This window comes from Caretta caretta, chromosome 11 (genome assembly GCF_965140235.1).
Source record: "Caretta caretta isolate rCarCar2 chromosome 11, rCarCar1.hap1, whole genome shotgun sequence".
NCBI classification, from domain to species: domain Eukaryota; kingdom Metazoa; phylum Chordata; order Testudines; family Cheloniidae; genus Caretta; species Caretta caretta.
The window spans coordinates 36,303,526-36,330,097 of record NC_134216.1 but is presented as its reverse complement, the minus strand read 5'-3'; the positions used below and the strand labels follow the sequence as shown (position 1 = coordinate 36,330,097).

Sequence of the window (26,572 nt, the reverse complement as noted above, 5' to 3'; positions counted from 1 at the left end):
TTATGAGTCTACTAGATGCCCGGGGAGGGCAGAGTGGGGGTGGGGGAGGGAAATGCCCCCAGACAGGGAAGGAAAGTGAAGTTCTTTTCCTTTTTCTCTTTTCTTTTTAAACCAAAGGAATAAAATAAAATAAAACACTAGCCTGAGTGCTTTTAGGGAGAACAAAGGTAACAAAACAAACACTACTTATGCTAATGACACAGATCAGGAAGGGACAACTGCTCCTTCCTTCAGAGTGGTAGAGAAGGAAGTGAGGGGGGTTCGCCCAGGAGGGAGGGAGAGCACATGTGCAGGCTCAATGGGACACTGCTACCAAAAATCTCCGATTAGAGGTGCAGGGGCACACAGACGCCTAAAGTGGAGCACCCACAGGAACACTACTCAAAGAAGAATGTGTTTCCTAAGCCCACATAGAAAGAACAACAATTAATCCTCACTATGAATAGCCAGAAAGAACCAGCTGAGCTCTTTTAGAGCGGGATGTAGAACTTTTGTCCCAGACACACAGGAAGAAAGACAAGATGCAACAGACATGGTTTATTTAGGCCACAACTTTATTAAATTACTCATTGGGAACACTCCAGGAACAACTCATATAGCCTGGATCATCATTCCTTTCCCCCTGTTTGAGGGTTGTCATCAGCTCCCCCAGCCTCACGGCATCTGATCCAAGCCTATGGCTAGGACTCCAATGCCCTCCTCTTGTGTGAGGGTAAATGGGCTGGAAAAGTGGATTTTCTCCTTGCTACACAACACATTAGGAGCCACAACCCCATTCCCCAGCTTCTCTGGGGATGCCTTCCCCTAAGTCTGCCCCTGAATTCCAGTGTATCAGAGAACCAGCTCCCCTATCAAATGAGTACTGACACTGAACACATGCCACAAGGAGATGCCAGCAAACAGCTTGGCTGCCTCCCCCCACCTGAAGCCAGGTTCTAAGATAGCTTAACAATTCCCCCTCTAACATCAACCAAAAATATAGCCACTCCCCTGTCAGAGAGGTACATCACATCTACCCTGAATAACTCTGGTACCAAATATGATGTTATTTTGGTGGGTAATTACTGATCTCTCTTTTCACACACAAAATTAGCCATTTCTGGAGTCACACATCTTCTGACCTTGTCAACCTGTGGAGGCCTGGCAGCTTCCCCAACATATCCTCCACTGCAGCATTTCAGAACAGTTTACAGTCACTCCCAGGAAAAGGTCCTGAATCTGCCCTAAATGTCTCTTTGCACCAATGGTTAAGTCAATCAATCCCTCTACCTATTTTAATGGATCAAGTCACATGGTATGAGTTACATATCTCCATACAGAAAGAACAACCAGTAGTTCTCACTGTGAACAGGCAGAGGGGACCAGCTGAGTTGTTCTGTAGTAGAATGTATTGTCTTTCTCATGAGAGAGGGAGAAGCACATAGATCTGAAGTGCATGGAGGATACAATGCTCATGATTTCTTGTACTACTTTGATTTTAAGCTGATGTATTGTACCTTTGTCTTTGGGGAGCTGTGCTGTTATGGTACGACTTAAACTAGTTCTTTTGTTGTCTTGTGCTCTATATAATAGGGAACTAAATATTTCTCTAAACAAAATTGTCTTGAATTTATTTTTTTTGAGAATGTTTGCCGGATTGAAATGTTGCTTGCAAGTTGCAACTGATTACACTGATAATAATAAAAATCAGTACAAGTATATAAAATTGTTAGCTAGCTACATTCTAAAAATACCACACCTTGTAAACCAACAGGCAACAGCAGCAGTAGCAGCAGCGTCAGTTGCGTCAAGAGATTTGAGTGGAGTAGGGGGATTAGGGGAGCTCTTGGAAAGTTCCTCAGAAGCATCGAAGTTGAGCTCAAAGAGTGCTAAAGAAAGGAGAAACAGAAGGAAGAAAAGAAGACAGAAGGAACTGTCTGAAGCAGAGGACAAAGGAGATGTTGAAAAGTTCCCCAAATCTGAATCAGAGGACAGTATCAGAAGGAAAAGTTTCCGATTCTCGATGGAAGCGAGTCGACTGACATATGAAAAGAGGTTCACTTCCCCCCACCAGGTACAGTGCTCTTACTAAATAATCTATGTTCTTCTACTACCATGATCTGTTGATCATTGAAATTCCAGCAATGTTACAGGTAGAAGACTATGACTATATGAAGAGAGAAGAAAAGGAAAATGTGGGGAAAAGAGCTTCCGTGTAAACTTAGTTTTTGTAATTATTATAGTCAGCAGTGTTTCAAACAGTTAGCTGGATGTTTCTGTTAAATTATCTAACATGGGCTTACTTACCCAAAACTTTGCTAAAACACTTCTAAAAATGTATTTCTATAAAATATCTGGCATACACAGAGTATTTGATGGTGTGGAGTGGTAAAAATGTTTTGATTGGAACTCATTAGGAAAACTTACATAAGTTACTCATTGGTTGTCCACTCCTAAATCATCTCAAGCCCCAAACAATAAAACCTTTGTAGGAGACAACATCCCCATGTATTCTCTGCATTCTAGGAATACCAGATCACCCTTAGCTTTTGTTGTTTGTATTACTGAACTTATTTTTAAATGACGGCAAATGAGAAAAATATTCCTGTTTCCAAAATAATGAGAATGGGACAGGGGAACATTTAAGCTTATACCAATAAGTAATTTAGACATACTGTTCATTTTAAATTAATCCATTCTATATGAGAGCATCATTATATTCCACCACAGAAAGGGCTTGTCTTCATGGTAAGTTAGTGGATGGCAAGCCAGGATGTGAATCTGTAGTTTGCTACCTTGACATCCACTAACTCACACTGTGGATCCTGCTACAGCACACTAAATGTTCAATAACAAAATGTTAAATGCTCTGATGTTTGAAACAGTAGGATGTCAAAGTGCACTACAGACTTAGTGTGTGGTAGCAGGATCCACACAGTGAATTACTGTGTGTCAAACTAGTGTGCTGTAGATTTATACCTTGGCTTGCTGCACACTAACTTCCCTATGTAGAGAAGTCCTAAGTCACGGTATCCCTCCTATCACACTGGGATAACTGCTTATATAACTCAATTCAAATTCCCAGATACTGTATGCATTTAAGTGCCCATTTAATGTCTAAAGATAAAAATTCTTGGGTAGCTATAATTTGATTTGGTATAATAATAGTAATAAGTACTTTGAACTTATGTATTTTGGGTCGGATCCAAAGCCCATTACAGTCAATGAGTGTCTTACCATTCATTGCAATGGGCTTTGGATCAGGCCCATATAATGCCTTTCATCTAAGGAGCTCAAAGGGCTTTATAGTCATGAATTAAGCTTGACAGTATCCGTCTGAGTTTGATACGTATTATCATCCCTGTGTCACAGATGGGGATACTAAGTGATTTGCTTAAGTCACACAGAAGGGTCAGTGACAGAGCCAGCAGAACCATGAACTTCTGAAACCTAGTCCTGAGCTCTAACTACTAAATCACACGCCCTCCTGTGGTTAACCCCATGCTCTACAACTCTCTTGTATGCTTACAGGACAGAGATCGTATGGGGAAGTCAGTAACTTGATGTGGATTTAATATCTAACAGTAAAATATCATTGTCATGGATTAGTCCATCATATTTTCTTAACCTCTCTGACAGTCTTCCTGCCTTTTACTACCAAGTCCCACATCAGCAAGAGCTAATGAAACTACTATCGAACCTTAGCAAGCTTAAAAATCTCAAGGCTCTTTAAATACTTTCCATAGCACTGAACTAAATGTTAATTCATCATGTAAAATGAAAACCCATCAAGTAGAAACAAACATTATACGTTTTAGGTTTCCGATTAAATAAGGGAAAGGTACAGTAAAAAAGGGAAATAGCTTATCTTAACAGGCCATGACTTACACAAGCAGGGATAAAGTAGCTAGAAGAACAACCACCTAAAGTAAAACTTTTCACCGCTGAACTTATCAATGGAGCTAGTGCTCTAAAGAGTATCAAATCACCAATTTAACTAGATAACTTGGTCACTGTTTGTGAAGCAATATCAGTACTTTCGGAGCAAATCTTGCCCCTCTACATATCCAGGGAATGGCCAAAATGCAATGAAAATGCCATCTGTCCATTGTGCAATGAAAGGAGATAGATGGGAAGAGTCTGTGTTGGAAAGACTTGGTGCCTGGTGTGCCACACAGAGAACTCCCTAATGATTGTACATTATAGTGTGAGTAGCAATGATTAACATGGTGAATGGGCTGAAAGATCAGAGAAAACATGGTGAATGGGTCTGTGTGCTGCTCTGATCCACTGGCTCAAGACTCCATGTGTGTGCATATAAGTTGGGAGCAGCAGTCTTCATCCACAGATCTCCTCTCACACCCTATTCACCATGGATCTGCTCCAGCTCCCCTGGAGAGGTCTCCATTCATTTCAGTGGGAGCTGAATCGGCTCCTGTATCCCATGTGTCCCCCTGCATGCACAGCAACTGCTACAGATTTGGAGTGAGGGGTCTGTTTCTTCTGAATATGTATTTTGAGCATATGTGTCTGAGAAGCACACAGCTCTTTCAATCTGACTGTGCACTTTTCCCTCTGGAGTTACTCCCTTAGGGCCCAACCTAGGGCTCAAAATCAATGGGAGTCCAACGTATGGAGGGATTGTAGAGTTAGGCCTTAGAAATTATTACAAAAATTGATTATCTCAGATTTTGAGTTGTATAACCTAAATTAAAGATGAATGTACTGCAGTCTTTGTTACACTATTTATCAAACAAATTACAGTGCCACCAAGTAAATAACTGTAACAATTAATTTTGGTGGATATGTAACTATACAGAGTACTAATGTGTAACTGCAGAATATAAATGATGTATAATTAAGTTATGAAAAATACAAAATTAAATATAATTACTTGCCAAGAAAGATCAAAATTAGTCAAAGAGGGCACCTCTAACTGATTACTGTAACTTCCAAAAAAGGGACACAGTCACACACACAAACACACACACACACACACAATAGTCACAAAAGTTTGGCATACCTTAAAAACATATGGAAATGAAAACCTTTTTTAGTGATGCAATGCACGAAAGAAGTTATAAATACAATTACACACAAAAACTATGTTATAAGAGCATTTGCAATGTGAAGCTCTCAAAAGTTAGTAAATGCTAGAAATACACCAACTTTAATTCAGCTTTGTGTGTATGCATAATGATACAATTACATGATCACATACTGCTTTTTCCACAGGACCCCTGCGTCATTCAGTGCACAGGTTGGATCTTGTTTGGGCATGATTCAGGGTTATGTAGCGAAGGAGACTGTTGTCTGTAGGATATGTGCTTCATATGTTGCGGGAGGTGAAAGGTGTGTAGTGAATGAGGCAGGAGAATGCAAGATGTTCTCCTGGTGTAGGCAGTTGAATGCTGCCCTGGAGAATTGGATTCTATCCCTCCCTCTGCTACAGAGTTGCTATGTGATAAAGGATGCATTATGTTACTTAAAACAAACTTTTCATGGGTTGTCACTAATTGCACATTCCTAATTTTCTGGGTGTCTGACTTGAGACCTTCAGGTCTCATTTCCAGAAATGCTGAGCACTCCCAGCTGCAAATGAAGTGAATGGGAACTATGTGTTGAACATATAAAGCGCTATATATAATAAGTACTCTGAAAATCAGGTCCTAGAGGTCTCAAATTGGACACCAAAATTAGTGGCCAAATTTGACCTCAATCTCTCTGTGTTTCAATTCCCCATCTTTAAAATAGGGATAATTTCAATCCCTCACCTCACAGGAGTTTTGTGAAATAAATTCATAACCATTTGTGTAGTACTTGGATATATTACAGTGATGAATGCCACAGAAAAGCCCATGAGGAAATTAATAATTCTGTCTTCACAGTAGGGTTTGAATAGTGTGCAGTAAATAAGTTTGGAGCCACACTCTGAACAAGGAAAAAACAAAATAGCTGCTCACTTAAGTGAGCACCATCCATTCTATTCACTGAATGATGATAAAGTCCTGCGAAAAAAATAGAATATGATTGTGTAAGTAACAATTGTATCTTAGCGCACACACTCCAGGGGGCTGAATTAAGGTTATACAGACAACCTTAATTCTGGCATTTCCTACCTTTTGAGTGCTTGACTTTGCAACCTTAATGTTGTTATTTTAATGTAGTTTGTGTGTCATTTACTTGGTTTTTAAAAAAGCAAACAGAAAAAACAGAAATTCCATCTTTGGCACCATATTGATACCCCATGGGTCACTCAGCAGGGGCTTCTCATATCAGTCCTAGTCTCACCCTTATAGACTACCTATGCCAGTTCCAGACTCCTTGCCCCGATAGTTGCAGTCTCCCCACCTGGCTCCTCAGACAATCTCAGTCATCTCCCTCACCCCTGGGCTCCCAGTTCCCCCGCCTTCAACATTCCCTCCCCAGCACTGAATCCCAATCATCTTACCCAGCCAGTCACAGTCTCCTGCTCACCACAACTTCCATTTGCATTTACCCTCTTCTCACCTTCCCCATCCCATCTCCATCAACCTCTGTTCCTAGTTTCCACCCCAGGCTCCTTGTCCCAGTCTATTTCTCCCAAGTTCTCCGCAGGTCTGGCTCTTGTCTCCATCACATTTGAATCTGTCAGCTTCCTCCTCCTGAACACAGCAGAGGAAGCATTGAGAGCACAGGACAGAGAGCCTCTCTGCTCTCAATTCAAGTGCCAGTTCAAGTGGACCCAGCACAGCCCACAGCTCCCAGAGCTGCAATTGCAGGGAAAGTCCTGCTCAGCTCCAGGCTGGAGCATTCTCCAGGTAGACAGAAACTTCAGGGAATTTAGCTGCTAAAACCTAAGAAGTCTCTACTGAGATGTGTGACCTGTTATTTTTCAAGGGCTTATAACTTTACCAAATTTGGGCAGATTTTCATGGGGATAGCAAAAGAAACATCATTGAAATGAAGATCACCCCCATGCCAAAGTTTAAGTTTATGCCCCAAAGCGGGAACGGACGGATGACACAGGATGCGGACAGGACACTAGAGCTTTCCAAAGAAAAGGACATCAGAATTTTTTAAAATGGGCAAAACAACATATTTCCTTAGCCTCCTTCTTGGAAATGGCTCTGCAACTTTAAGCGGAATTTTCCAAAAAACATTTAGACTGAGGCAGATAGCTGGCATGGAAATTTTCAGCCCAAATGGTTAAAGTCTGTCAAAGTTATAAGTCTGAGTCTTATAATTGAAAGTGTTGGGTAGCCTTAATAAAAGGCAGTGCTACCAGACCCACCTATAATATATTTATATTTCCAACAGTATTTGTTATTAGTACAGATGTAGGGATAAATATTTTTTAAAAGTAGCCTCTGCTTTTCATATTCTTTCTTGCACTCACAGTAAAATCTGAATGTAAATGCTATTATTTTATGCATGTAAATAATGGGTTTTTCCTGAAAGAATAGTGTCTGAATTGAGATTTAATATACCAAGACATGAAGACTGCTAAAAAAGGAAGATTGAAGAAAGCTTAATGCAGGGTTTGTTTTCTCCAGGACTGTTACTAGTTTTATTTATTCATGAATGCTGCTAATGAAATATGCAGAAAGGAAGACACAGGTTCTATGAAGCAGTTTCTTGTACTGTAATTAAACAGAAGAATTACCAACAAAGAATGATTTTCTTTTTCTCAGTGGTAAAAGGTCATCTTCAGATAACTCTGGTCCCTGCTGATCTCTGTACTTGCTTTGAGTCAAATCCTGCCCTGGGACACTCATACAAGCTCCTTTTGAAGTCCCACATTCCCATTTAAGGACAGAATTGGATCTCATGGCCCTAGAATTTTATTAAAAGTAATTTCAACTATATGCAAAAACCACCTTTAGAACTGTAATGGGTAAGTGGTGGCCTTCTGGGAACTCTGTGCAGTCTACGAGGGCTCTGCAACCATTCCCTCACAGCACAGTGAGGGCGGGCATGTGCCAATACAGTTTCCAGCATGTCTTCTCCAAACTTTTCACTGGGTGGTAGTTTGAGAGTGCTGCTTACGCTGCCCCAACATCACGGGCCCCGCTGGTGAAGACTACAGACTGGTGTACAGCCTAGGCTTATCCAGAGTGATTTTAGCATTGATCATTAGAACACTCATCCCTCAGGCAAGTAGAGTGAGATGCAGTGAGTAATGAGTCTTGTGATTTAGGGTCCCTGTTTCCCACAAAGAACGGAAAGAAAAATGTACAAGGACCCCTCATCCCTGCCATCTTGTGGGAGACAGAAAAAAGTAGAGCACACAAATTGTCAGGGTATCGGTGGGAAGCGTGCCTCTCCCCAGAACCCAGAAAATGGTGGACACCACCTCAGTCCCTTTTCTTCTTGCCAATGCTCCTAACTGCTAAACCTTCCTGCTTCCCCTCACCCACAACCAAACACTTGATGCCAGTGGCTGGACTTCATTCCCCTTCCTGTTTCTGACTACACCCTCCATAACACTTCAGAAATGATTCCCACTCACCAAGTAGACAACGTGGCCCTGTGAGCACACTGTTGGTGCTTAAAAACAAATAAATATCTTCTTTCTAGAGTGTGGTTACTACTTACCATGAGAAAACAAGATATTGTATTTTAAAGTGTTTCATTTACTAATGCTGTTCTTTGTGGGGGGGTGGGGTTTCCTACAGTCTTTGCTGAGTATTCGTGGCTCCCTGTTTTCCCCAAGGCGCAACAGCAGAACGAGCATTTTCAGCTTCAGAGGTCGAGCAAAAGATATAGGATCAGAAAATGACTTCGCTGATGATGAACACAGCACTCTTGAAGACAGTGAGAGCAGAAGAGAGTCTTTCTTTGCTCCAAACAGACATGGTGAAAGACGCAACAGTAACATTAGTGAAGCCAGTAGGTCATCCAGGATGGTACCAGCGCTTCCACCAAATGGGAAGATGCACAGCACTGTAGATTGCAATGGGGTGGTTTCTTTGGTTGGAGGACCTTCAGCTCTCACTTCGCCTACTGGACAACTTCTCCCAGAGGTGATCATAGATAAACCACTGATCATAGTAACTTCACTGTCATATAAGCAAGTTTGAAATAGTTCAGGCAGGTGTTTCTATAGCTGCAAATTCATCTATATCTTGTAATTCTTTTAACACAGTAAAGGTGGGGGGAGGGAAATCTCCTTTCAGATACATCTGGCAGAACTCAACTCAAATATTCTGCTCTCCCTACATGCACTGTCTTCAATATATACAGATAGGGAGAGAAAAATATCTTAATTGAATGTTTGCATCTGGATGTAAGTTTTGCCCCAACAAAACACATTGAAATAGATAAACTTCCTTTAGTCCACAACTAAGTAAAAGTACAGTGCTTGCAAACGCATAGAACTAACAAGATAAGGGGTGATAGCCTATTCCCATTAAAGTCAATGGCAAACCCCCAAGAACTTCAATGGGAGGAAGACCAGGTACATAATATTAATGAGAAATGTGTTTATTATACACCCATCCAATTGCATTTAATTTTAGCTGAAGTTGTAAAATTTTGGAATCCAATATGAGATATTTAAAATATTTACAAAAATGATGGTATATACAATATAATATTTTACAAAATGTATGGTCAATGACACTGGCTAGTTTTTAAGAGTACTAAAATTAATCACAAACATATTCATTACAATGCAGTGTTTAAATTTCACTATTACCATAAATTTCTTGTTTTGTTTCTATGTTGATTTCGTATCTTGACATAGGTCTTTGGACCAGAAATTCAAAAAAGTAATGAAGGAAACTGTCAGTTGGTATATGTGTGCTTGTGCATATTTGATAGATCTTTTCATCTAAAAAAGATTCAGCCTGTTTATGTCGAGTCTCCTTTTCAGGAATGATAATTGTCATCACTTGTACAGAGCTTTTTATCTTCATGCTAAACCAGCATTAACCAGGTTTCAGAGGAACAGCCGTGTTAGTCTGTATTCGCAAAAAGAAAAGGAGTACTTGTGGCACCTTAGAGACTAACCAATTTATTTGAGCATGAGCTTTCGTGAGCTCACAGCTACAGCTGTAGCTCACGAAAGCTCATGCTCAAATAAATTGGTTAGTCTCTAAGGTGCCACAAGTACTCCTTTTCTTTCAGCATTAACCAGTTAATCACTGCAACCCCCTTGTGAAGTAAGCAAGAGTTATTATCCCCATTTTATAGGTGGTAGAACTAAGGCAGAGAGAGTAAGTACTTGTCCACATGGTACATTAGTCTGCACCAGCTGGGAACAGGAGGTAAATACTCATGTGTACCAGCATGTTGTGCTCTAACTGCTGATACATATTAAAAGTTCCCTCCTGCACGTTACTGTCATCCCATTTCAATGAGTACTACATTAACACACACGGGGAAACTTTTAGTAACCACCAGGAGGGTCTACACTGGCCAGTTAGTGCGTAACGTGCTGCTGTGCTTTAGAATTTACACTCCATACAATGCAGATCAATGCACCATGTAGTGCTCTAAGTGACTTGCCAAAGCCAGTCAGTGATTTGGTGAGAGAGCAGGAACTGGGATTCATGAATTCCTGACTCCTATGTTCAGACCACTGTATCATGTCTCAAGCAAGAGGAGAAGAAAAAATTGTAAAAAAAAAAAAAATAATACACATGCTCAGGAACAGTAGCCTGCTAAAGAATGTTTAAATCAGAGTTTAATATTTATTGCTTTATAAAGGTAACTTGAGATCATATAAAACAGAAAGCAAAAGTCCCAGGCCATCTTATATTATATATCCTAAACATTTATAAACTGGAATGGACTAGGAAAATAAGTGGTGACTTCCATATTTATTGCAACCCTTTTGAAACAGTGAGATTTCGGTGGATGAAAAAACAATTATTATAACTTGATTTTTCCATCACAAGAAATGATTTCATAGAAATTGTGAGATTTCTTAGCAGGATGGGAATGCAACATTTAATAGCACTAGCATCATTAATTCCTTACTACTGTATTTCATGCACCAATACTATCCTTTTAAATACTGATTTCTTTGCCATTGCCACCTTACGACTGGCAAATATGCACATCTTTCAGGAACTTCGGGTAATAGGCTACACCTGCACTTAATTTCTAAAGGTTTCAGAGTAGCAGCTGTGTTAGTCTGTATTCACAAAAAGAAAAGGAGTACTTGTGGCACCTTAGAGACTAACACATTTATTTGAGCATAAGCTTTCGTGAGCTACAGCTCACTTCATTGGATCCGATAAAGTGAGCTGTAGCTCACGAAAGCTTATGCTCAAATAAATTGGTCAGTCTCTAAGGTGCCACAAGTACTTAATTTCTAAAGAAATTAATAAGCATTTAGCAAAAAGATACCTGGCAGCAAATTTTAGTTTACTCCCAACATTCATTTAAATTAGCCATTGGCCCCCAACTTCCCAGCACTGCTTGGCAATTTGCTCCCCAAATTAAGAGTCACCTTGCAATACTTTCTCAAACAACCCCTTCAATGAGAGAACCTGAATCTCTGCTGGAACCTAAAATCTTCCTTCTCCTCTATCTAATCACACTGTGTGTATTTTCATATACCCACTTCCGATTAGCTCACTGCTTGTTGGGCAGTTTGAAATTCCCACCAGACATCTAGGAAACAGCAAAGCTAATCCTAGTGGAGACAGAAACTTGCAGTATGTAAGGAAAGTCTAATATATTGGATAAGAAGCTGTTCATAGCAGACTTTCCTTGAAAGTCATGATAGGATTTGTATATTGTGTTGTTAATAAGTTGCTGAAAATGCTTTAATTCACCAGCATTTCATTTGCAGGGCACCACTACAGAAACAGAAATAAGAAAAAGAAGATTGAGTTCTTATCAAATTTCCATGGAAATGTTGGAAGATTCTACTGCAAGACAAAGAGCAATGAGTATAGCCAGCATACTCACAAACACAATGGAAGGTATGTGACAAATTTCATTTTTATACACATTTCACTGAATTTTTATTAGTTGCTGCACTTAAGACAAGATGTACACAATTTCTCTTGTAATTGTATAATTGGACAGGTGAAGTCTGTATGGCACTGGAAGTACAAAATGAACATTTCCAGTACATGTTCTTAATCATTTAGCCTGATTTACCCTAAGCCTCCTATGATATTAATCCTAATCTATATTTTTTTATATATTGGCTCCAGTCTAGAACAGAGTAGAAGAAACAAAATAAACACTGTTCGGGAAATATTCCCCTGTGAGGAGAAAGAAAGAGAATTTCTCTTAGTGCAGTCACTGAAAGGGAGACCAGGTCCAAAGGGTAACAGCCATCCAAGGGCAGATGACTAATTATGTCTTCTTTTTTTTTAAGCTGCAAAAGGAGAAAGACCATTCCATGATACTAGCATTTATGATGAAGTGGTAGAGGCCAAAGAGATGGCTGATACCGCAGAACGGGATTTCTTTCTAAAACATCAGGTCAATAGGAGATTAAAGCAAACCTTCATAGAAACTATCATTACATATTAATAATTTGGGATAATAACAAGGATAATAACAGGGATGTGTTATGCATGGTCCTTACCCAAAGTCCTTACCTTAAAGTCCAAGGACAGACAGACAAGTATGGAAAGTGAACAACAATCCATGTCTTTTGGTTAAAAAAAACCCCTATAATAATTGGCTCCCTCCAACCCTATACATCCACTGCTTCTCTTGAGTTACAACGGAGGGATGCAGACAAAAATATAAATAACGTTTCATAAAAACCTCATATATTGCGAGTTCCTTCCATAAAATATTTATTCACAAAAACTAGAAGAATGAAAGGTGATTTGGAAACATGATGAAAACTGAATATACTGGAACTTCATTCACATAGCATAACATTTTGACTTGCTCTAAAGATCTATCGTGATACCTTTTGGCACACTGTTACTGATTAATATGTGAAGGAAATTTTTTAACAGCAATTCTAAAAAGTCAGACAAAGCCTATTTAATTTCCTTTGTAATGTGTATTCGACCTCAAACTTTAAAGAAAATGTATAAACAAAATTTACAAAGTACTCTTCAAATTCATTTGTGAAAAGTGAAAATTTCAACAGATTGTTTTAAAATGAGTCACTTTCTCATTTCTCAGAGAAGCAAATCAATCCAAGCTTAATTATAATCAAAGATGAAGGTGTACATTACTTATCCTCTTGTAAAAATAGTTCCAATGCATTTTTACAAATCTCAGATCACAGTAGAGTCTTCCTTTCTACTAGATTTGATATCAGTTGAGTCCATACAAATTTGACTGATTTATACAAGAGGTTAGTACGACTTTGCCAATGTCTCTAAATGAAGCACTATGTGTAGATGGGTCAGTTTGCTTCCCATTATTCAAAATTCTGGGCCAGTTCTGCTGTCACCTATGGGAGCTCTTCTGTCACCTCTTCTTTAGCTGAAGAAGATTCTCACTGTTTACCTTTCTCTCCCTCTTCCCTTACTAGCAAGGACAGGCAGAAACATCAGATAGATCTGAGCTTATGTCATCCTGATAGCTCCTTTGTAGCCTCAAAGGCTGTGGTTTTTCAACCTCTGGAAGATGGCTAGGGAAACCCTGTCTTCCTTGTCCTCCCAATCATTCTCTCTGAAAGCCCATTTTCCATCCCAGTTCAGGGTCACTGTCAGTGACTGGGATGTGGGTGTTTGGGACTAGTGGTTAGAGTAGGTATCAGTAGCCAGAAATTGCAGCCCAAGGTCAGTCAGAGGCCACAGCCAAGGATCAGGAGCCAGGAGATGGAACCAAAGTTCAGAGCCGAAGTCAGGAACCAGAGTGAAGGGTGAGAACTGGAACTAACACAACCAGGAGCAAATGCTTTGAACAGTCGCTGAACTGGTGCTCAGCTTAAGAGCTGGTTGGCTGACTCCTCCAACTGATCATGTGGTGTAGCCAATTATGCAGACTACTATAGACCCGCTGCACTCGTTAGGTTACCTGGAGACTGGCTCTGCTGGAGGTCCGGATTCCTAACAATAATCCTCCCCCATCAGCATTCTGACTAGCTAAACATTCAGAAATTTGGTTATTCCACCCAACCAACTTGTTCTATCTTACTGCAGGAAGATCTTCACGACCAATATTTATACAGAATTTTGGAAATTGCTCACCACCTACTGATGCCCTTTGCAATGCACACATTCAGACGCAACTTCTACTAAACAGTGCATGGACATTTTGCGGGGAGAGGAGGGAAAAGGGGTAGGGGGCTGCTTTTCACTAAGCTAACTTCTTAACTTAAACCAGAATATCTCCATGTTCCTTCTGTTCCATCCCCAAACATCCCATCAAGGTTTGATTTCTCACACGGATGTTCATCCTTGCAATCAAACCTTATTTAGAGGCAATTTGGCTTCTGGAAATCTGACCTTTATGATGATGTCAAATGTAAGGAAAAATAGGAATCAGATATTCCCAACAGAGGACACAGGCTTACATAATAGATCTGCTTCTTAATTGATAGATTTATTGTAGGTATATGAGAAGACAACTTGTCCTACTAAAACTGAGTGGGGGAAGGGGTTGTGTTTGTCTTAACCCACATACTGCATTTTTAAAAACAAAACAAAACAGTGGTTTGAGTCAGTGGTGGATTAGCCACTGGGCCAAGAGGCCCCAGACAATTGGGGGGCCCCAGAAAAAGGGTGCCCTTGTGCCCCGACTTGCTCCTCCTGGTGTTCCTGCTGGGGAGCAGGGTTGGGGCGCAGGGCTTGCTGGGGAGTGCCCGGGGAGGGGACTGCAGTCAGAAAGGGTGGGGAGGGCCCCAGACTTGCTCTGGCCCAGGGCCCCACAAAACCATAATCCTCTATTGATTTGAGTAAAGAATGAGAGTATCCCTTACATTGCAGTATGTGAAAGTAGTGGTTTAGTATTGTTTATTGTACTAGTGAATATGTCTTTAGTCGAGAAAATAGTGTACTACACAGCTAATGTGAAAGCAGCAGTATCATTGTGCTTATAAAGATGCTCATTTGGAAATGTGTGTATTTAGTGTACAAATCACAAATGACTAATTCTTTCATATAGTATATTTTAGCTGCACATAAACCTTTGGGATATTTTTTTAATTTTAAACTAAGCACTTCTAGTGGCTCTGTTAGGAAAATTGTTGGTTTTATAAGTTAATGTTACACATTTTTTTCCAGAGCTCGAAGAATCCAGACACAAATGTCCACCGTGCTGGTACAGATTTGCAAACACCTTCTTGATCTGGGACTGCTGGAGCCCATGGTTAAAAGTAAAACATATAGTCAATTTGGTTGTGATGGATCCATTTGTTGATCTTGCTATTACTATCTGCATTGTTCTCAACACATTGTTTATGGCCATGGAACACTACCCAATGACAGAACAGTTCAGCAGTGTGCTGACTGTGGGAAACCTGGTAAGTGGGTTGTAATGTAGCATGTAGTGGATAAAAATGAATTTTCCTAAAAGAAAGCATATATATAGCATTCATTAGATAGATTAGATAGATAAAAACTTGTTTTAATTTCATTCCAGACAACCTTTTGTAAGCAGGTTAAAAAGTGTACACTGGACTCTCACAGATAAGAGTGGCCTCTTTCATTGACGCCACCGTTACACCGGATTTTTACAGGAGCATGATCAGGCCCATAATCTTGAGTTGTAATGTAATCATTGAATATTGTTTGACAGCATAATCTTCAGTTTAGGTAAATTGCTTGACAGATTCTTTGAAGCCTATCTTAGAGTTTGTCTTTTTTAGCTGCTAGATGATGATTTAATTCTCTCCCGTTGGTGCTGACACTCTTTGCATAGAAAATATTTTTTTAATGTCAGAAATCTAATAAAATATTCCACTATCAGAATACTCTTTGAATTGTCTTCAGTTACTTTTATATGAAAGTACTAATTCTGGAATAAAGAAAAGGAGTACTTGTGGCACCTTAGAGACTAACAAATTTATTTGAGCATAAGCTTTCGTGAGCTACAGCTCACTTCATCAGACGCATTCAGTGGAAAATACAGTGGGGAGATTTATATACATAGAGAACATGAAACAATGGGTATTACCATACACACTGTAACGAGAGCAATCACTTAAGGTGAGCTATTACCGGCGGGGGGGTGGGGGAGGGGAGTGGGAGACCTTTTGTAGTGATAATCAAGGTGGGCCATTTCCAGCAGTTGACAAGAACGTCTGAGGAACAGTGGGGGTGGGGTGGGGAATAAACATGAGGAAATAGTTTACTTTGTGTAATGATCCATCCATTCCCAGTCTTTATTCAAGCCTAAGTTAATTGTATCCAGTTTGCAAATTAATTCCAATTCAGCAGTCTCTCGTTGGAGTCTGTTTTTGAAGTTTTTTTGTTGAAGAATTGCAACTTTTAGGTCTGTAATCGAGTGACCAAAGAGATTGAAATGTTCTCCGACTGGTTTTTGAATGTTATAATTCTTGACGTCTGATTTGTGTCCATTTATTCTTTTACGTAGAGACTGTCCAGTTTGGCCAGTGTACATGGCAGAGGGACATTGCTGGCACATGATGGCATATATCACATTGGTAGATGTGCAGGTGAACGAGCCTCTGATAGTGTGGCTGATGTGATTAGGCCCTATGATGGTGTCCCCTGAATAGATATGTGGACACAGCTGGCAACGGACTTTGTTGCAAGGATAGGTTCCTGGGTCAGTGCTTCTGTTGTGTGGCGTGTGGTTGCTGGTGAGTATTTGCTTCAGGTTGGGGGGCTGTCTGTAAGCAAGGACTGGCCTGTCTCCCAAGATCTGTGAGAGTGATGGGTCATCCTTCAGGATAGGTTGTAGATTCTTGATGATGCATTGGAGAGGTTTTAGTTTAGCAAGTGGTGATTTGTTATTTTCTTTGTTGGTCCTGTCCTGTAGTAGGTGACTTATGGGTACTCTTCTGGCTCTGTCAATCTGTTTCTTCACTTCAGCAGGTGGGTATTGTGGTTATAAGAATGCTTGATAGAGATCTTGTAGGTGTTTGTCTCTGTCTGAGGGGTTGGAGCAAATGCAGTCGTATCGTAGAGCTTGGCTGTAGACAATGGATCGTGTGGTGTGGTCTGGATGAAAGCTGGAGGCATGTAGGTAGGAATAGCGGTCAGTAGGTTTCCGGTGTAGGGTGGTGTTTATGTGACCATCGCTTATTAGCACCGTAATGTCCAGGAAGTGGATCTCTTGTGTGGACTGGTCCAGGCTGAGGTTGATGGTGGGATGGAAATTGTTGAAATCATGGTGGAATTCCTCAAGGGCTTCTTTTCCATGGGTCCAGATGATGAAGATGTCATCAATGTAGCGCAAGTAGAGTAGGGGTGTTAGGGGACGAGAGCTGAGGAAGCGTTGTTCTAAGTCAGCCATAAAAATGTTGGCATACTGTGGGGCCATGCGGGTACCCATAGTAGTGCCACTGATTTGCAAACTAAGGTGCCACAAGTACTCCTTTTCTTTTTGCGAATACAGATTAACATGGCTGCTACTCTGAAACCTGTAATTCTGGAATGGCATTTCTCTTGCTACTAACATGCCAGTGCCACTTTAGGGAACTGGAAAAATACTCACCAAACGGGAAGATTATATTTTATTGCATATCAGAAAGTGCTCAAGTGTTTGTAAATTTACCAACAATATCAATAGAAAAACTGGGTACCATTTAAAGCTGGAATTTGAAAATAGATATTTCAGAACAAAAAACAAATATTTTTTAAATTTCTCGTGAACTGGAATTTCCAAGAAAAAAAATCAGTTTCAGAAAATCTTCATTTTGGAATTCTGCAATTTTATTTAGAATTTTATTTTATTCTCTCTTCTCCCATAAAATTTTTTATATTATTTTTACATTATTTCATAACATTGTGTGCTGACGTGTCATAACATGAAATAATTGTGGAAATAGGCTATATTTTTTTTATTTTCAAAATCATTTAGGGCAGCTTCTTCTTACTAGTGACTGAAACATTTTATCTTTTCTACATCAAAAGGTCACTCAAATCAGTACTAAATAACAGCTGCCCTTAATGATGTTTAAAATAAAATTAAAATAAAACAATAGAATAGAATATTTTAACCATTATTTTGTGTCATGTCAGTAGCAGTCGGAGTGCTGACATGGTATGAAATAATATAAAAATAAAATAAAAATGAAAAACATTTAACATAAAATTTTGGAATTCTGAAACACATTTGCAGAAGTCTCAGAATGGACATTTGTGTGCAAATGTTCATAAAAGTAAACACATTTTACTAAATGTTCTGATTTAGACAAAAATGGCATTTTCCATCAAAAATTCCTACCAGTTCTAGTGCCGTCATTTTTGTAATCCAGATGAAATGTGGTATGGTATTGTAGCATTGATACTAATACTGTATTGGACAAATCACTATAAAGAATAGCTAAGTACATTTGACAGTTGTGTGTGCAGAAGGGTTGTGTCAATTTTACATATTTATCTACATACACTGTTAAAACCTCACCCATAGGCTTGGGACTATACACGCTTGCCTTTTTGAATAGTAAGACCTGCCAACTTTGTTGTTTGTGAGTATATATATCTGTATATATACACACTCTCTCTGTCTCTCTCCTGTCTCATCCACTCCACTTGCCATTTTCATGCTTAATTGCAAGAATTCTTTGTCTGCGAACAGGATTCTTGTAAATTTTTAATCCCTTGTCAGTGCACAAGATTGCAGAAAGTATGGATAGGAGAGGGATGGAATGAGATACACAGACTCATGCCATATGCACGCCTGAGAACCAAAATCAGCCAAGTGCCCTGATTATTATTGCTGGGTTTTAAGCAGTCTAGCTTCTATTCATATTGAACACTGATTTAGTAGGGCTGACATATAGCTCTGTAAGAAGATGTTTTAAAGAAAAGATACATTTTCTGTAGCCTTTACATTTTAGCAGTGACCCTTTAAAACAGTACATTAATAAAATATAAAAACACAGAAAATTAAAATAACAGTCTGAGATGCTCTTCTATAAAATAGGGTTTCCTTCCTCCTGCAGCAACTGAAATAACTCATATTTTCCTTGTATTCATTACATATTCCAGAATATTCTTTCCCAAGATATTATAGTCTGTCTCTGAAAAGATTAATTTAGGCCCCTCTCACTCCAGCCATTTGCCAATCCAAGGTCCTGCTTTCCACCTTCTCTCCCCTCCCCCATTTTGAGTTCCTGATTTCCTTTCTCTGCATGTTAACAAGAAGTAGGCTTTGCACTATCCATTCTAATAATTCATTAACCTAAATTAAGGGTAGGTGCATGCAGAGAGTGTCCTCTCTACTGGTTTCAATTAAATCCTCAGTTCCTCATTTGGTAGTTTGCATCCAAAGAATATTTTATTATTTGTTGATATCATATTCTATTGTTAGGGGATTGATTATGATATGGCAAACAGAAGATTGTGCTCTTGCAGTATGGTTATGAGAAGGAAGAAATAGTTATGAAATGTAATGATTCACTTTCTGTACAATTTATTAGTCATTTTGGATTAAGAACAACCAGTAATTATCAGAAAAGGTAGATTAATTTCAGCTAAAATGTTCTATTTCCATTGGTTTTGATGGTGCAGCAAAAGCTCAAGAAAAATTATTTGTTGGTGATGGGTATGTGTGCTTGGGAAGAAAGACTTTTTAAAATTTGTTTTTCATTTACTACCTTAATCCCTTGACCCCAATTGTAACTGTTCTGCAGAGTTGTCTCCCTTTTCCTCTGATTATGTTGTAATCGCCGTTAAATCTTGTCTAACTGTATAGTTTTGTTATTTTTGAAAAGTAGTATTTGTAAAAAATGTTGATATATACCATTTGACTGTGATTAATGTTTTAATGGTGTTTCAGGTACTGTACTCCCAATTCTGAAATTCCCAAATTTAAGTCCAGTCACCCAGAGCATCATAGTTGCATAGAGGTTTGAAAAAAGTCAGTCCTGCTGCCATAAAATTAACTATTGTGGGAGTGAGAGAAAGTGGGTTGAAGGAACTGCACAATCACAGTGTGGTGGCAGAATGCACAATTCCTGCTTCCGCAGATAACTAGGAAAATCCTGGACACACTTCTGTGGTATTTCAGAACACTTGGACGTATCTGGCACTACATAGTTTGCTTCAGAATCACTAGGGCTTTACATGCTGCTTATCGGTATTTAGTGCAGAAGAGATTTAGGGGTGAAACCCCTGGCCCCACTAAAATCAATGGGGTTCTGCCATTTAAGCCTTGGTCCCTTCAAATATTTTGAACCACATTTTCCCATATGAATGTGGAGCTCATGGAAGATGCTACATTGGATGGAACCCTCTCTTTATCCACAGAACAGGTACAGCCCAGACAGAGCAAGCTTCTCTGTCCTATTCCACCTCCATACTTCAGTTCTGACCTGAAGGAACCACATTTAGGGGAAAGTTATCTCAGATTCTCTCTCTTCTGAGACTGCCAGCAAGGATGCAAATTACTGTCAATTCTTGTGTTATTTTTATTTGATGTATCCTGTAGGAAATGGAGTGAAAGCACCAACTTATAAAACATAAGTTACTAAATAAATGCCAGAAGGTAAAGTCTTTCAGTCACTGATTTTAATTACTGAATATTACTGTGTGAAAATATTAAGGAACTATGTAGATATATAACAGTTATAGACTGAGGGTGACTGGCTGGTGGGCTTTGCCCACAGACTCAGGGCCTAAGTGCCATATTTGGGGTCTGGAAGGAATTTTACTCTCAGTCAAACTGCCAGAGATTCTGGGAAGGTTTTGCCTTCCTCTGCAGCACTGGGCATGGGTCACTTGCAGGTTTAAACTCTCTGTAACTTCAATTTTTTAAATCATGATTTGAGGACTTAAGTAACTCAGCCAGAGGTTATGGGTCTATTACAGGAATAGGTGGGTGAGGTTCTGTGGCCTGTAATGTGCAGGAGATCGTTTTAGATGATTGTGATGGTCCCTTCTGGCCTTAAAGTCTATGAGTCTACAGCTGGATTGTAAAAATTTGCTCAAATACATTTATTAACAAACTTCCAGTAAATTAGACTAATTGATTACATTTTGCATTTAGGTATTTACTGGGATCTTCACAGCAGAAATGGTTTTAAAGATAATTGCCATGGACCCTTATTATTATTTCCAAGAAGGCTGGAATATTTTTGATGGTATTATTGTCAGCCTTAGTTTAATGGAACTTGGTCTTGCAAATGTTGAAGGATTATCAGTTCTCCGATCATTCAGATTGGTAAATATATTAATAAATAACATTTACACGGGTTTTTTATTGACAGGTCCTAAATATATTTATAATTCAGCCACAGTATGTTTATATGGCACATTCAGAAAACTTCTTTTTTCACTGCATGCACAATGTGATGTGGAATAGTACTGGTGGAAGAATGATTGTGAATTCTTAATTTTTAAAATCAGGTCCAATAGTAATAAATCTGTTTTTTTAACACAAGGTTCAGGTAACATGTACAAAACCCTTATATTTTAATCTCATTTTTATATTTTCTTATTAAAATCCACTGATGGATAACTGATGAAATTAAGAGAGAGAGATACTATCACATTTTCAATTTTTTGTCAATAATTTAATCTAATTTATCAAGGGAGAGAGCAAAACATGGTACTTTTCAAGTCTTTTTATCAACGGTATAGCAAATGATGGAGTGATGAAAGATATTATTAGAGATATGATCAGAGTGTAAGATATAGGCATGTAAATTATAAGGCAGTATCATATGTCTTATATATTTATATACGTATATACAATATATACATAGATGTTTATGAATGTACCTTATCCATCTGTCTTCCCCCAATCCAATACATTTATTAAAAGCTAGTTAAGGTTGTGCAAACACATAATTACTAATACAACCATAAAAAATACACAAAATCATCAAAGTCCTGACCTGACCCCGGCCTCCCAAACATTTTGCCTTCTCTCTATTTCCTCACCTCCATTCACCATTTGTAATATATTTGCTTCAATGGGAAAAGGATGGAGCAAGAGAGGACAAAATGTAGCAATAATTACCATTAGATGTAACACAATACCATATCAAAGTACTGACTTTACCATGGCATCACCTAAATTAAGAATGTATGTTTCAGTGAAATATTTATATGGTACCACTGTAAATGTTTGCTTTTTTAACATCACCCTATAACCAACTTCATGTGTTTACAGGCCAGCATACATATAGTTACTGGAGCCACAATAGGCACTATTAAAAAGTCAACTTTTTTCAGTTGTTACCACATATAGTTTCTGAAAAACTGTAATACTTCCCAATACTAAGAATAGGAAATAACTAACTAGCTTAGGTTTTTTTATGGCATCCATTGCTGTGGCATCTAGCAACTTCAAATACAACATTATGTTTACTGACAAAAAATGTTTTGTTTTGTTTTTTAAATGGAGATCACTTTATCACTATCAAAATATTGCTTTAAAATTTGTCCACTGTTAATTAAGACTAGATCGTTCCTTTAAGACCCACCTCGCAGGACAGCATGTTGAGGACAGCGTGGAGCTGCTGCAGGTTGAGCACTGCATCTGATGTGGGGAAGTGTAAACTACTGTAAGGAGTGTAGCATATTCCTCTCCGTTCAGGAGTTCAAATGGAAAACAACTCCACACTCCCTCACAAAAGGCCCCACCCACCCTCCTGTGTGAGTTGCCAAAATGAGATGCTGTCCACAGCAGTTTGTGCAGATATTAAAAATAGGTTTGTGTGTGCTCACTGATTTGACTCCTCTTGGTGGGGTTCACATGCCTTGCCAGGCTTTACGAGGCTCTTTGGGCTTGATTGAGGGAGAGGAGAAAGTGCTGACTATCTACCATACACCCTCCACTCTTGGTACCATAATGCGCTGTCCCTCACAACAGATTGTACAGATTTTAATATTATGATCCTTCCTCTATCTTTCCACTTGCTTTCAAGAGCAGTGAATAGTTTACAATGTGAACCTTTAAATTAGCATAATTGGGTTTCTAAACTGACACCTCAGTAAAATGAACAGGGTAGGTCACACCTCTCAGAATGATTGTTTCAAGATCACCCCCTGAATGAAAGTTCACCAAAAAACCCGCGCTCAGGGAGAACAGATTCCAGAGGTGGGAACCTTCTGCTAAGAACGTTTTTAGGTGCTTGGCTTGGATTATTTAATCCTATGATCAAACAGGATATGTTACCTAGTGTACTGTAGTAGATCCAAGTCCATTTAGGGTTTACCAATACCTTGAATGACATCAAAAGGGGAAAGGTTGTCAGTGTAGTCCATGGAGTATCAGTGCTGTAAATTCAAAATGACTCAGACACCATTAGAGATGAGCTAATGCATTACACAATAGTTTAAGCTTCTGGGTTCTTTTCATGAGTAGCCACATGGAGGATACACTGCAGTAAACTAACCAAATGTAACCCCAATTCAATTTTTTCACATTAAATATGGAATTTCCCTTCCCATTCACTGGCCCATGTCTTTCTCAATCTGCATGTAATCCATTAGACTTTCCTAAATCTTTGTGAAAATTTTAACTATCTCAACTTTATCAGCTGAAGTATTATTTACACATTTAAAATATCCACTTCTAGCTCTCTTTACAAGTATTATTACAAGCCATATTCTCACATCCTAGTTTCTATAGTTCATTTTAAAAGATATTTTTATATTTTCTAAACTTTAATGGGAACAGGCCTTATAGGTTCTGCATTACAAATATAGTGTAGACTGCATCCACAGCAAATTTGGCTAAATGGCATCTAAATTTGTAAAATGAAATATTTTACAATACAGAACTTTTTATAAATAGAGATGCAAGACACACATTCAGAGTTTCATTTTGCACTAAAATGCTCCTTTGCTCTTGTTTTTCAGCTCCGAGTATTCAAGTTGGCAAAATCTTGGCCAACACTGAATATGCTGATAAAGATTATTGGTAACTCAGTGGGGGCTTTGGGAAATTTGACCTTGGTGCTGGCCATCATTGTCTTCATTTTCGCTGTGGTTGGTATGCAGCTGTTTGGTAAAAGCTACAAAGACTGTGTCTGCAAGATTGCTACAGACTGTGTACTTCCACGCTGGCACATGCATGACTTTTTCCACTCTTTTTTGATTGTATTCCGAGTGCTGTGTGGAGAATGGATAGAGACTATGTGGGACTGTATGGAGGTTGCAGGCCAAGCCATGTGCCTTATTGTTTTCATGCTGGTCATGGTCATTGGAAACCTTGTGGTATGTAATTTTTCAGATATTCATTTTCCGGCAAAAAAGCATATATAACACTTAACAAATAAAGGTTTTCCAAGCTTACTTTGTAAAAACCTCTGTTTGGCTTAGACTACATGCCCATCCAGAGGAGAGAGAGGGAGGAACAGCCCCCCACCCTACCCTTACACTGAAGTGTGGAGTCCCCTGAGCTTGGGTCCAGGTGTGCAGGAGTAAGCAGATACTGCACATCCACTTATTCCCATGCATGGAGTGAGTGAGCAGCAAATAATTAACTCAGAGGTGTTGTCTGAGTCACAGTGTCTCCCACAAAGTTGAAGCTAGACAAATTTAGATCAGTAATAAGGCATACATTTTTAACAGTGAGGATAATTAACCACTGGAATAATTTACCCAGGGTCGTGGTGTATTCTCTCTCACTGGCCATTTTTAAATCAATACTTAATGTTTTTCTAAGAAATATGCTCTAGGAATTATTTGGGGGAGATTATATGGCCTGTGTTATACAGGAGGTCAGACTAGATGACCACAATGGTTCCTTCTGACCTTGGAATCTATTAATCTGGTTTTGTGCTGTGTATGCTGCACTACCCCTTGCTTAGAGTTGTGTATGAAGACATAATCTAGCCCCTTGTGACTCTGTCAGCTGTTATCCCCTTTTTGTCCCTGTACTAGAAAATAAATGCTCCAAAGAACACTAGAGTGTCCTTATAAACACAAGGCTCTTGCGTGGATTATATAAGATTTTTACCGGACAACTGTGATTCTAGCTTAAATTAATAAAAAAATACACTCACAATTAAATTTCATAAATCATTCAGTTGTGCTTAATTATGTAGTACATGTCGGATTCAGACGGTTAACTTTAGGTACCTAAGTAGGTCTATAAGTTTTCAAAGTTCAGCCATTGTTACTTTTTGGAGATATATATTATAAAACAAACTTCCAGAGCAAGATGCATTTGCACCCACTATGTGCCTGTAAAACTTCTATTTTAAAATTACACCATTTGTGGAGTCCTCTAAAATTGCTTTAAACTATTTTCATGACAAACTAGAAGAATAAAAATGACATAATGATTAGCTGTATTTTCAGAACAGAATTTGCATCCAAGCTGACAGCTAAGTGCCAAGTTTTTGCCCAATGTAAATTAAATTGGCCAATTTAGAACTTTTGAAAAAATATGTTTCTAACTGGGAAGCAGTGTTTAAGATAAGAGTCTACTGCTTTTTTATTTTAGTTTTAAGTTTCTTTTTATCGTCTATTTTTGTAACATACTTTGAGTTAATTGAAAATAAAATGTCCTTTTTTGTTGATATTTTCATCCTTTTTTGGACATGTATTTTATTGCATATATTAAAGAAAGAGAGCGCTTCCACAGCAATCAACATGGCTACTGCCATTTATTTCTCTGACTTAGCAACCTCATCATTAGGTCATATTTGAGCCTGATCCCACATTTCTTTGTGCCCAATATTTCTGTGACTTCAGTGAAGCTTTGAATGTGCAAGATCTGAAGACTTGGCCCTTTAGTTTAGTAGAAGAGAAAGGAGAAGTCTGGCACATTTGCACATGAGGAAAGTTTGATCACATCAGAATTACAGTGATTGGTTTTTTTAGTTTGTTTGACATCTGTCCTGGATTTACACTCCGACTGACAGCCCAGTGTTTTTCTTAAATTTTTGTGGACACTTGTTCATTAGGAAATAGACTGAGATTACAACTAGTCAGCCATCAGATGACAGCTTCTGCTCCTAAATTTGAAAGTGAGAATACCTCATGACCTTTAAACTATCCAAACCACTGCTTTTAAAAGGGTACTCTAGTGAGAAAGTGTACACCAGATTATTTGGTATATATCTATTTAGATATAGACATATAGATGTATAATTGTCTATTGCTATGAACATTTAAAAGAAAATAGCCCGATCTTATGGAAGACTTTGGTAAAATAAAATAATATAAATGTTTTGTCCTTTTGTGTACCATCTGCTAGCCTAAAGTATAAATAATAAACCATATTCCTCAGAGCAGTATTGATACTAGCCTCATTAATGTTTCTGGTGAACAAACAAAGAAGGCCATTGTAATATCAAATTCCTATAGAAAAACAGAGGAAATGAGTGTGTGCTAAATGGAAAGATGAGCAAAACGGGAAGATACAATAATTTTATTTTTTGTTTGTTAAGTAGTATTCTAAGCAATGGGAGTACTGTAGGATTTAATAAAGATTGTTAACCTTTCTATATAGTTATTAAGCCATCCTACAGAATTTAACTGAAAATTACATTCCTGCTAGAAATATCTTAAGAATGGTTAGACAATCTAAGGAGGACATAATTTTACCATTAAATTATGTCGTTTTTTACAATAATTTCTAT

At 38.6% G+C, this 26,572-nt stretch overlaps 1 protein-coding gene across 6 annotated transcripts in view; it reads left to right on the top strand.

Moving 5' to 3' along the window:
- LOC125644823 (sodium channel protein type 2 subunit alpha-like) overlaps window positions 1-26,572 on the top strand; it is a 115,024-nt gene that overhangs the window by 42,916 nt on the left and 45,536 nt on the right. For 5 of the 6 annotated variants that reach the window (XM_075117903.1, XM_075117900.1, XM_075117899.1 and 2 more), the window contains 6 exons: window positions 1,754-2,053; window positions 8,637-8,984; window positions 11,765-11,897; window positions 15,123-15,361; window positions 21,019-21,192; window positions 23,841-24,197. In XM_075117903.1, coding sequence (XP_074974004.1) covers window positions 1,754-2,053; window positions 8,637-8,984; window positions 11,765-11,897; window positions 15,123-15,361; window positions 21,019-21,192; window positions 23,841-24,197 — 1,551 coding nt within the window. The remainder of the gene's footprint in view (window positions 1-1,753; window positions 2,054-8,636; window positions 8,985-11,764; window positions 11,898-15,122; window positions 15,362-21,018; window positions 21,193-23,840; window positions 24,198-26,572) is intronic. The other variant, XM_075117904.1, reaches the window with a different exon arrangement.